At 41.3% G+C, this 13054-nt stretch overlaps 1 protein-coding gene across 6 annotated transcripts in view; it reads left to right on the forward strand.

The window, feature by feature from the left end:
* The window catches only part of DIP2C (disco interacting protein 2 homolog C), a 416214-nt gene that overhangs the window by 371216 nt on the left and 31944 nt on the right, over window positions 1–13054 (forward strand). Inside the window, exon 33 of one of the 6 annotated variants that reach the window (XM_047848090.1) lies at window positions 4993–6314. The exons of the other annotated variants lie outside the window; for them this stretch is intronic. Within the exon in view, the coding sequence (XP_047704046.1) occupies window positions 4993–5028 (36 nt within the window). The 3' untranslated portion in view covers window positions 5029–6314. Of the gene's footprint in view, window positions 1–4992; window positions 6315–13054 lie in introns of those variants that run through there. 6 annotated transcript variants of the gene reach the window in all.

Below are 13054 nucleotides of genomic sequence, written 5' to 3' on the forward strand. Positions count from 1 at the left end.
CCCTGTCCAGAGGGGTCTGCAGGGCAGGAGAGCCGAGAGAATCATCTAAGTTCCTTCAGGCCTCCAGTAAAAGCAAAGCAGCAGGATTCTGAAGCCTCAGGAGGGGCCCTGGGAGGGAAACCATTTCCTCTGAGGGGCTGTGGGCCTTCCATGGGTGGGAAGCAGAGGGACTGAGGGCTGAGCAGGGAGCAGGAATCGAGTACCTTCCTTTGGGCAGCCCCACGCTGCTGGGTGCAGTACTCTGGTACTCTGAAGATGGAGGTGTGTCAGGAGCACGTGCCTCTCAGCCCCCTGGGCCTTCACCAAACACGGCACATTTGCCTTCCAAAGGCTGGACGTTGGGCTGCAGAATGGAGACAGCTGGGGAGAGGCTGGACAGAAGGGAGAACCACCTCATCAGGCAAAAAGCTGGTGTCCAGAGTCTCAGATTCCAACTCTTGGTCCTGCCCTGTCATGAAGCCAGCATTGAATGGCACCTCACTGGTGCCGTTGGGAGAGCCCAGACCACCTGCAGCATACTCACTGAGACACCCAGACGAGGTCAGAGAAGGGTGTGCCCTTTCCAGGAGTAGCGTGTTTGTTACTTCAGTCTCCACTGGTCTTTTAAATGCAATGCTTGCCTTACAGTAAAAACCCAAAAGACATACAGAAAGAAAAGGAAATCTACTATGTGGCCATAAGAAGAAATGGTCAGTAGAGCAGACGTGCTGGAATTACCAGCAGCTCTAAAATAACTATGAAATGTATGTTAAAGGATCTAATTGAAAAGGTATACACCTGGCGTGAAGAGATCGCCAAAAGACAGAAACTACAAAAAAGCAAATGGAAATGCTAGAAATGTAAGCTGCAGACATAGGAACAGAAGATTCCACATGGTTCCAGCAGCAGGGGAGAGGGCCAGTGAGTAAACTTCAGGTCCAATCAGTAGAAACTCTCCCAAGTTGAAAGACAAGGAGAAAAGGAAAGGTACAAAATGGACCGGTCTCTGAGATCTCTGGGGTGACCTCAGGTTGTCTGACTCCATGTAGTCTGATCCCAGCAGGGGAGGGAAATGGGACAAAGAGCAGTTTGAATACATAATGGTGAGGACTGATGAGAGGTGTCAACCTACAGACTCGACATCTCAGTGAGCTCCAAGTAAGTAAAAACACACCTGGTCGCATCTTCCTCAAATGCCAACATTAGAGATGGTGTTAAAGCAGCTATAAAATGCACAAAGGACAAGAAAAGACAGAAACAATACAAGTCAGAATCCAGTGGAGTGCTGTCTTTAAAGTGCTAAAACCGTTTATCCAGTGAAAGTGCCTCTTGGGAAGAAAACAGATTCTGTAGACAGCGCAAAGCTGAGGGACATCATCTCAGCAAAGTCTGGCTGAGGTGCTCAGGTAGAGCAATCACACGAGGCCGGTCAGACCTGTAGGAGGAAGGGAAGAATGCTTGGAAAGGTAAACACAGGTAAATGTTTGATCTTTTTTCTATCACTGTATAGATACGTAAATACCTTACATTTCTTTAAAGACTATTAACTACCCAACGCACAAAAAGACAGTTGAGGCCTCTGAGCCTGAGCAGAGGCAGCACATGGGGCAACAAACCTCGGGGCAGGCAGGGAGGCAGACAGAAATGCGCTGCTCTTCATTGTCTTAAAGCAATCTTATGTGACGGTGGGTTGTGATAAATCATGCAACTTTTAATGTCTACCTCAACAACTAAAACAAAGTGGTCAATAGAGCAGATAAAACGCTATACCCAAAATACTCTGTGCCGGTGGGGGGCGGGGGGAAGGAAGAAAGGAGGAACAAAAACAAAAGGGACCAGGAAACAGTTATATCAACAGTTACATTAAATGTAAATTAAGTAGGCCAGTTAAAAGGCAGAGATTGTCAGGCTAAAAAGACTGAGCTGTATGTAGTTCCAAGAAGCACACCGTAACTTTGAGGGTATTGACAGATTGAAAGTAAACACAAAGTCTGCAAAAGACGAAACAAAACAGATGAACATGGTGCGGGGGGGGGGGGGGGGGTGGTGCAGGAAGAGGGGGAGGGAAGGAAAAACAAGATAATAACAGAGAGGGAAGCAAACTGTAAGGGACGCTTAACTACAGAGAACAAACCCAGGGTTGCTGGAGGGGAGGTGGGTGGGAGGATGGGCTAAATGGGTGATGGGTGCTAAGAAGGGCACTTGCAGGGATGAGCACTGGGTGTCATATGTAAGAGATCATCACTGGGTTCTACTCCAGAAACCAGATACCACATTGTATGTTAACTAACTTGAATTTAAAACAGAACAAAAAACAATGTGTTAGACATAAAGGTTACCAAAAAGTGAACAGGTGTCCATTTCATGATAGTTAAAGGGTCAATTCACCAGTAAAACGAAAATCCTAAATGCATATGCACCCAAAAACTGAGCTTCAAAATACGTGAAACAAAACTGACAGAATTCAGAGGGAAGGGAGATAAATTCAGAGTCATAATTGAAGACTTTACATCTCTCTCCCATTAAAAATCAGCACGTAGAAGATTTTAACAACACTGTGGCCTAACCTGATGTAACGGAAGTTTAAGAACACTGTACTCAATTTTAAACAGAGGGCCCGCAAAAAGGTAATAAAGTCTGAAGGAGGTCATTAGAGGTGGGGAGTTAATCTAATAGGGTCGGTGTCCTTACAAGAGGGAGGGAACTCAGCGCTTACACCCTCCCGCACACACAGTGAGGAAAAGCCATGTGAACACAGCAAGAAGGCAGCTGTCAGCAAGTCTGGAAGAGCGCACTCACCAGAACACAACCTTGCCGGTTCCTTGGTCTCTGACTTGTAGCTTCCAGAACCATGAGGAAATAAGTTTCTGTTAAGGCACACAGTCTGTGGTATTTTGTTATGGCAGCCCAAGCAGACTCAGACACCAGCATCTGTGGAGTTGACATTTCTTTCAAACCTGAAAAATTCTCCGAGAAAGACTAGAGAACAATTTTCAATGAATATTAAAAGACTGCAATCTCTGAGTATATTCTCTGTGATGTAATTGAACTAGTAATCAATAATAGGAAGATGGCCAAAAATCCTGAAATATTTGGAAATTAGCACACTTACGAATAAGCCATGAATTAGAGAAGAAGTCGTGTGAAAAATTAGGAAACACTTTAAAAGGATTGTTAATGAAAATATACAAATTTTGTTGGTTGCTCCTAAAGAAGTGTTCAGCAGTAAATGTTTGTGTTAGGGAAGAGGAGAGTTTAAAATCTATTTAGGCTTCCACCTTAAAAACTCTAGGGAAGAGAAAAAAAATTAAAACCCAAAGTTGAAAACAGAAAATAAAAATGTGGAAATGAATTAAATAGAAAACAGAACAAAAGGAAAACTCAGTACAATTAAAAATGGATTCTTTACAAAAATAAACTTGGCAACCTGCTACCAATACTGATCACTAGGAGAAGAGAGAATAATATCACATGCTGGCAAGGACTGGGGCAATTTTTGAAGTCTTTGTGCATCACGGTTGGGGTGTGGGACAGTGCAGCAACTTTGGAGAACAGTTTGTAAGTTTCTTGTATGGTTGCACATGGACTTCCCATATGACCCAGCAGTTCTCTCCTGGGTGTTCACCCAAGAGGAGTGACAGTGTACATCCTCTTCAGGGCTTACACACAACGTGTATAGCAGCTTCGTTCATAATCATCCAGACCTGGAAACAGCTACATATCTATTACCTGAGGACAAGGGGCAGGATGTAGTCTGTTTATGCAGCATCATATCATCATCATCATCATCATCATTATCATTACTCTCATTGTTCTATTATTGAATGGGAGGAATAGACTCCTGCAGGGAACAGCATGGACCTCATGAACAATTTTCTGGGTGAGGGAAGCCAGACACAGAGGTCTGCATACTGTATGAGTTTGAGTTTGTTTCCATGATATCCTGGATAAGGCAAAACTGTAGGCACAACAATCAGATCAGTGTTGCCAGGTGTTGAGGGCCAGGGGAAGAAATTGACCGCAGAGAGGCAGGAGGGACTTTTGGGGTGATGAAACTTTTCTGTGTCCTGTGATGGTGGTTACATGACTATATATTGGCTAAACTCAATCAACCTGTAAACTTAAGGATGAATTTTATTGCATGCAGATTATACCTAAATATATCTGAGAGATCAGGAGTGAGGGAGGGGGGAAAGTACATGTAATAGGGATGGGGATTTCTTCTATTGGCCAAGATGGAATAGCAGGGTCCAGATTTATCCTCTCTCCTGAAACAAGCAAAGAATGGTCAAATACACGAAGCATGACACTAGATACCAGGGAACAAAGAAGGAAAAGCCTTGAGAGAAGCAAGGTTAGCCCTGTGATTTCTCCAGGTCACTGCTTTGAGACAGCTTCCAGGGCACAATAGACAAGGGCTGAGGGAAGACAGAGCCTGGTGAGCTCTTTGAGTGGAGAGATGGAGCTGAGTCTGAGGAGACAAAGGTGGCTACAGGTAACAGGACAGGGTGCTGCAGAGGAGAGAGACACGGAGAGCTCTGGGGATTCACAGAGGACCTGCCTCAAGTGTTTGTAGAGCATCCTCAAGTATCCCTCTGAACACCAATCAGCATCAATCCTGTTATAAAAGTACTCAAAACCATGAAAGAACCAGCCAAAAGGACTGTAGTGAATACTGCTTGTTCCCAGCAGCTACACTGAGAATCTCATAATTCATGAGGCACTGGTCAGGTCCCACCTAACAAATATTTAAAGCAAGAACCAGGAAGATCAAGCTCTTTCCAAGTAATTTGACTTAGAACAAAGTTCAAGAAGATTTATAGGGATTAAAAAAATACCCAGCACCCAGTAAGGTCAAATTTAATAAATGTCTGATATACTATTAAAAATTACACAAAACAGGTAAATACCACAGTGAGGAGAGAGAATAGTCAATCAAAACTGAAGTAAACTGATGCAGATGTTAAATTTACAGACAAGGACACTAAAAGAGCTATTTTAACTATGTTCCAGATATTCAAAAAGTTAAGAAGAGTCATGGAATGTTAAAGAGGGGGAAAAAGCCAATTGAACTTCTAGAAAGGAAAACTACAATATTTGGGATGAAAAATATAATGATGGAATCGATGGCAGAAGAAAGTATTGGTGAACTTGAAGACATAGCAATGGAAACTTTGCAAAATAAAACATAGAAAAAAACTTAATGGTAAGAACATCAGTGAACTGTGGGGGTAACTTTAGGTGACTTAATATAAGAAGCTTGGAGTCCCCAAAAGCGGAAGAAGGAGTCTGTACCCAGGAAAAAAATATATGAAGAACTATTTTAATTTTGATGGAACTATAAACCCACAAATCTCAAAGCTCAGCTACCTCCAATATAACATGAAGGAAACTGCTTACGTTGCTCAAAACCAGTGTTACAGGGCATATCTTAAAAGCCTCCAGATGGGGGGAAAAGGCAAGTTGCGTACAAAGGAACAATGATAGGGATCATTTCATATTCCTTATCAGAAATGATGTGAAAAAGACAGTAGAGGACATCTTTACAGAAAGAAAAGAACTATCAACCTAGAATTTTACACTCAGTGGGTATATCTTTCAAGAACACGGGCTAACTACTTTTTTTAGCCACAGGAAAAAAAGCTGAGGATTTACCATCAGCATACCCACGCAGGAAGACATATTAAAATCCTTTCAGAGAAGAAATGATACCAGATTGAAATCTGGATCTGTACAACAAATGAGTAGTGTTGGAAATGGCAGCTGCATTGGTAAACATATAAGACTTTTAGCACTGCTTAAATCTCTTTAGAAGATTATCGATGGCTTATACAGAAATGGTGAATATGTGGTGAGGTTTATCATATGTGAAAATCAGTATGACAACTGTCCAGAGGTTGGGAAGGGAGAAATGGAAGTATAAGGTCACAGGGTTTCTATACCATACATAAAGTGGCATAATATCACTTGAAGGTAGGCTGTGGTAAAGGTGTGTGCCATAAACCCAAAAGTGACCATGAATTTTGTTTTCTTTAAGCAGGTAATAAACTAATAAGCCAACAAGGGAGATAAAATGCACCTATAAAGCAATACTAAATACAAAACAAGTCTGAAAAGAAGGGCAAAAATATAGATGGAATGAATAAAAAAAGATGGATTTAAACTTGACCACGTTAGTAATTCAATAAATATAAATGGTCTAAACACCCCAAGTAAGATGCAGAGATCATGGTATTGGATTTTTAAAGAGCAAACCCTAACTATATGTAGCCTACAACAAACACGTTTTAAATTTTTTTTAATGTTTATTTATTTTTGACAGAGAGAGCATGAGTGGGGGAAGGTCAGAGAGAGAGGGAGTCACAGAATCTGAAGCAGGCTCCAGGCTCTGAGCTGTCAGCACAGAGCCCGCCGCGGGGCTAGAAATCACAGACTGCGAGATCATGACCTGAGCCAAAGTCTGATGCTCAACCAACTGAGCCACCCAGATGCTCCCTTTTTTTTTTTTAATTTTTTTAATGCTTATTTATTTTTGGCAGAGAGACAAACACGTTTTAAACACAAATAGATTAAAAGGAAAAGGACAGAAAAGTTGTACCATACTAACCTTAAAGGAGAGCTGAAGTGGCTATATGATTATCTAGCAATATTAATTTCAAAACAGAGAATACTGCAGGGATGGAGAAGGTAATTATAAGAAGGTAATTTAGTATATACAAGAAAGAAAGTGAATCTACAATCCAAAACCTTCACAGGAGAGAGAGAGAAAAAAAGAATGTCTAGGCTCAGATGATTTCACAGAAAAAATACCAATCCTAGAAAAACTTGTTCAGAAAAGAGGAAAATGGAACACTGTCCAACATGTTTTATGAAAGGAGCATAACCTAAATACCAGTATCTGACAAAAATTCTCAAAGTGGGGTGCCTGGGTGACTCCGTTGGTTAGGTGTCCAACTTCAGCTCAGGCCATGATCTTGTAGTCCATGGGTTTGAGCCCTGCATCAGGTTCTGTGCTGACAGCTCAGAGCCTGGAGCCTGCTTCAGATTCTGGGTCTCCCTCTCTCACCGCCCCTCCCCTGCTCATGCTCTGTCTCACTTTGTCTCTCAAGAATAAACAAACATTAAAAAAAATTCCCAGAAAGTAAAATCCAGGCCAGTATCCCACATGAAAGAAATTCTCAACAAAATACTAGCATATTAAATGCAGCAACATATACAAAGAGTAGTACATCAGGAGTACCTGGGTTGCTCAGTCAGTCTAGCAGCCAACTCTTGATTTTGGCTTGGGTCATGGGCCCCACATTGGGCTCTGTGCTGAGTTTGGAGTCTGGGATATTCATTCTCTCTCTCCCCCCTTCCCCTGCTCGTTCTCTCCCTCCCTCTCTCTCAAAATAAGCATTTTTTTTAAGTTAAAAGTGCATCCTAACCAAACATGTTGTAGCTCAGGAATACACAGTTGCTTTATCATTTAAAAACAGTGTGATTCATATTAACAGAATGAAGGAGAAAAATAATATAGTATGATGTATCCATAGATGCAGGAAATGCATTTGATAGAATTCAGTGCTCATTCATGGGATAACTAGGAAGACAATCTGAGAAAATTATTCAATCTGAGCTAAAACATAAAAAAGCTGGAACCTCATACTCAGTGGTCCACTTTGAGAGCTTTTCCCCTAAAATCAGGAACATTAGCATTGTATTAGAAGTCCTAGCCAATGTGATAAGGCATAAAAAGCCCAAACTCTGGAAGTGGAGAGCTAAAGTTTGTTTTTTTTCAGACTGCTGGATAGTGAATGTAAAAACTCCCATGGAACTACGAAACTACAATTGCTAGTGTGTGAAGTTACAAAGACACAAAATAAAATTTATACATGGCACCAAAGCAGACACTCAGATCAATGGAACAGAATAGAGAACCCAGAAATGGACCCACAAATGTATGACCAACTAATCTTTGATAAAGCAGGAACTAATATCAAATGGAATAAAGACAGTCTCTTCAGAAAGTGGTGCTGGGAAAACTGGACAGCAACGTACAGAAAAATGAACCTGGACCACTTTCTTACACCATACACAAAAATAAACTCAAAATGGATGAAAGACCTAAACGTAAGATGGGAAGCCATCAAAATCCTTGAGGAGAAAGCAGGCAAAAACCTCTTTGACCTTGGCCACAGCAATTTCTTATTCAACACATCTCCAGAGGCAAGGGAAAACAAAGTAAAAATGAACTATTGGGACCTCATCAAAGTAAAAAGCTTCTGCACAGCGAAGGAAACAACCAGCAAAACTAAAAGGCAACCAATAAAATGGGAGAAGACATATCTGATAAAACAACATATCAGATAAAGGGTTAGTAGCCAAAATCTATAAAGAACTTATCAAACACCCAAAAAACAAATAATCCAGTGAAGAAATAGTCAAAAGACATGAATAGACACTTCTCCAAAGAAGACATCCAGGTGGCCAACTGACACATGAAAAAATGCTGAACATCATTCATCATCAGGGAAATACACATCCAAACCACAATGAGATACCACCTCACATCTGTCAGAATGGCAACATTAACAACTCAGGCAACAACAGATGTTGGCAAGGATGTGGAAAAAAAGGATCTCTTTTGCATTGTTGGTGGGAATGCAAGCTAGTGCAGCCACTCTGGAAAACTGTCTGGAGGTTCCTCGAAAAACTAAAAATAGAACTACTCTATGACCCAGTAATTGCACTACTAGGCATTTATCCACAGGATGCAGTGTGCTGTTTCAAAGGGACACATGCACCCCCATGTTTATAGTAGCACTATCAACAATAGCCAAAGTATGGAAAGAGCCCACATGTCCATTGACGGATGAAGATGTGATATGTACACACACACACACACACACACACACACACACACACACACACACAATGGGGTACTACTCGGCAATCAAAAAGAATGAAACTTGCCATTTGCGTCTATGTGGATGGAACTAGAAGGTGTTATGCTAAGTGAAATTAGAGAAGGACAGATATATGAGTTCACTCATATGAGGACTTTAAGATACAAAACAGATGAACATAAGGGAAGGGAAGCAAAAATAATATGAAATAGGGAGGGGGACAAAACACAAGAGACTTAAATACAGAGAACAAGCAGAGAGTTGCTAGAGGGGTTGTGGGAGGGGGGATGGGCTAAATGGGTTAGGGGCATTAAGGAATCTACTCCTGAAATCATGGTTGCCCTGTACAGTAACTAACTTGGATGTAAATTTAAAAATAATCTTTTTAAGTTTAGACATAAAAAATTGTATTTCTATGCATCCTGATGTTTATGGCAGTGTTATTTACAGTAGCCAAAATATGGGAACAGCTCAAGTGTCCGTTAGTAGATGAATACAGAAGATAATATGTGGTATATATGTACATACACACACACAATGGAATACTAGCCATAAAAAGGAATGGAATCTTGACATTTGCAGCAACATGGTTGGATCCTGGAGGGTATTCTAACTGAAATAAGTCAGTGAAAGACACATACCATATGATTTCATCGATATGTGGAATTTAAGAAACAAACTAACATGGCGAGGGGAGGGGAAAGACAACCCAGAACACAGAATTTTTTTGAGAGAGAGAGAAAGGGCAAGAGCATGAGCAGGGGAGGGATAGCAGGGAGAGAGAGGATCTCAAGCAATCTCTGTGCTCAGTGCAGAGCTTGCCTCAGGGCTCGATCCCATCAACCTGAAATCACGACCTGCACAAAAATCAAGAGTCAGACCCTTGACTGACTGAGCCACCCAGGTTCCCCCCAAAACACTGACTCTTAACTATAGAGAGCGTCTGATGGTTATCAGAGGGGAGGTGGGGGTGGGTGATGGGGATTAAGGATGCACTTGTGATGGGCACCAGGTATTGTGTGAAACTGTTGAATCACTGTATTCTACACCTGAAACTAATATAACACTATATGTTAACTATACTGCATTTAAAATACAGCAAAAATACAATATTTCTATAGAGTAGCAATGAACAACCAGAGAATGAAATTTTTAAAATGCCATTTATAGTAATACCCAAAACCGCAAGTACTTAAGAATGAAAGGCACACTTAAAGGTGTACACTAAAATCACAAAGTATTGCTGGAAGAAATGAAATTCTAATAAATGAATGGATGCGCCATATTCATGGGGTGGGAGACTCAGTATTTTTAAGATGACTTTTTTTCCCCCAAAATTGATCAGTCTCATCAAAATCTAAGAAGGCTTTCCTGAAGAAAGTGACAAAATGGTTCTAAAGGTGTTACAGAATTGCAAAACAGGATAACCAGTCTTGAAAAAGAACAGTGTTGGAAGGACTTACCTATCTGATTTCAAAACTCGCTCTAAAGCTGTGGCGATCGACGCAGTGTGATAGTGGCATCGAGGGAGACCTGCAGGGAAAAGCAAAATGGCAAAAACAAAGTAACCTGGGAAAAAAAAAAAAAAAGAATCCAGAAATAGACCCACCATGTTACCAAGTCCACTGAATAGGGAAAGAAAAGGTTTTTTGACCAATGGCCCTGGAACGACTGAAGATTTATATGGGTATGAGTAACCTCAATCCCTTTCTCGGACAATACATGAAATTCAGCTCTAGGTGGATGATAGACATGAACGTCCGTAATGAAACTTGTAGAACACAGCTTCCAGGGGCGCCTGAGTGGCTCAGTTGATTAGGCATCCGACTTTGGGTCAAGTCACAGTTAGTGAGTTCGAGCCCCGCATTGGGCTCTGTGCTGACAGTGCAGAGCCTGGAGCCTGCTCCGAATTCTGTCTCTCTCTGTCTCTCTCTGCCCCTCCCCCACTCAAGCTCTCCCAAAAATGAATAAACGTTTAAAAATTAGAATAACACTTCGAGGAGATACAAAAGGACTATGATGTGGGATATACAAAGATTTCTTAGGGCACAAAACACTAAGCATAAAAGGAAAACAATGTACTGGACTTTATCAAAGTTAAAATTAATTTTAATATATTAAAGATAATTAATAGAAGAAATACAGACTGGGAAAGTATATTTGTAATAACATATCTGACAAAGGACTTGTGTTTATATATTTTAAAAACTACAACAACAAAAAGGAAACCTATTAAAATAAGCAGCAAAAGGCTCAAATGAGCACTTCACAGAAGGAGCTGTACAAAGGACCAATGAGTGCATAGAACATGGTCAGCATCTGTAGTCATCAGGAAAGTGCGGATTACAACCCCGTGGTGTGCTTGTGTAGACAGCGCATGCTCTAAAATCAGCACAATACCAAACCGGTGAGCACAGCCCCTGCGGGGTGACCTGTGGATCTGGGAAGCATTCCATACTCTGTGTAATTCCTGAAGTCCTTCCTACCTCGAAGAAAAAGGAAACGAGTCAAAGCACAACATGCCGTATTCAATTGAAATTGTGATTTTTCACTACCAAAAAAAAAAAAAAATTGGTGATTCCATTTCTCACCTCCTAGAATAATTAAAATCCAAAAGGCTGACAGCACTAAATGTTGGTAAAGCTGCAAACCAACTATAATCCTTATTCATTGCTGGTTGGAGACACATCGAGCGATTTTTATAAGTGCATTTCAGCCCCGTGAGCCAGCATGTCTCCGTGCGTGCCCAAAAGATATTAAAACACGTCTACAAACATATTCGTACAAATACATTTGTACAAGCTTTTTCATGACAGCCCGGAACTGGAAATAACCCAAATGTTCAACAGCAGCAGGATACAAGAATGTGTGATAGAGGACATACTCACACGATACGTCCCCCAGAACTTGGAGGAGTGAGCTGCTGGTGCAATGGAGGATTCCAGAATCCTCATGTTCAGTGAAAGAAGCAAGACTCAGTGTGCACTGTATTACTTTGTATGAAGTCCAATGGCAGGTTAAACTAGTCTCTGGTGTTAGAAACCTCAAAGCTGCAGCCTCTTAGGGTATGGTGTGAGGGAATTTGTATACACTGCCTGGGGTGGTAGTTACAGGGGTGTATACGGTTGTCAGAATTCACGTAACCAAATATGAAAAACCTGTGTATTTTGTTGTGTGTAAATTATACCTCAATTAAAATGTTGAAGAAATCATTGTTAATACACAGATTTTCCTGGAGGGCCAAACATCCTGGCTGGGGTCCTGCAGGCAGGAACCCTACTCCAAATTCAGCTGCCAGAGTGGCCAGTGATGAGCCCCTGTGCTGTGCTCAGATGCCCCTGCATGCTCCCCGGAACCCACCCCGGGAACCTGCCTTCCATGACCTCCATTTATGGAAAACTTCCTCCAACACGCAGCACAGTAGATATGCCCAACATCAGTGCTTTGGAATTGTGACTGTTCCACACATTTCCAGTGAGCAATTTATTACTTAGGTTTTAAGGAATTTATTACTTTCAGCTTTAAGGGGCTGTGTGCTAATATTAGATTGTGCTAACTGTGGTGTGTGAGTTGCTTATTAGTTAAGCACTGCCTGGCTGAAGCATTCAAAGTAAGTTCCTTGTTGGGGTTTTGTTCAGGGTGTGAGTCTGTATATCTTTAGCTGACATTGAGATATAACTCATTTGTTCAATTAGTGCTTAATGCCTGACTGATAACTGTACCTCTAGAAAAAATGATTTTTAGTATGAATATGTCTGTACATGACATGTCTATTGTACAGTGGAACCTTAGAGTGAGTCCTTTTTCCTGATTAATATAACTTAAAATTTAAACATGCTTTGTGTTCATTTCTGAATAAGCTCGATTGGAATGGGTGCATTTTCTTTCCTGCTGGTGCTTTCTGCTTGATGATCTCTAAATTCTTTTTTTTTTTTTTAATTTTTTTTCAACGTTTATTTATTTTTGGGACAGAGAGAGACAGAGCATGAACGGGGGAGGGGCAGAGAGAGAGGGAGACACAGAATCGGAAACAGTCTCCAGTCTCTGAGCCATCAGCCCAGAGCCCGACGCGGGGCTCGAACTCACGGATCGCGAGATCGTGACCTGGCTGAAGTCGGACGCTCAACCAACTGCGCCACCCAGGCGCCCCAGATGATCTCTAAATTCTTGAGGACACTTTTATCCAT

Source organism: Prionailurus viverrinus, unplaced genomic scaffold (genome assembly GCF_022837055.1).
Source record: "Prionailurus viverrinus isolate Anna unplaced genomic scaffold, UM_Priviv_1.0 scaffold_51, whole genome shotgun sequence".
Lineage (NCBI taxonomy): Eukaryota > Metazoa > Chordata > Mammalia > Carnivora > Felidae > Prionailurus > Prionailurus viverrinus.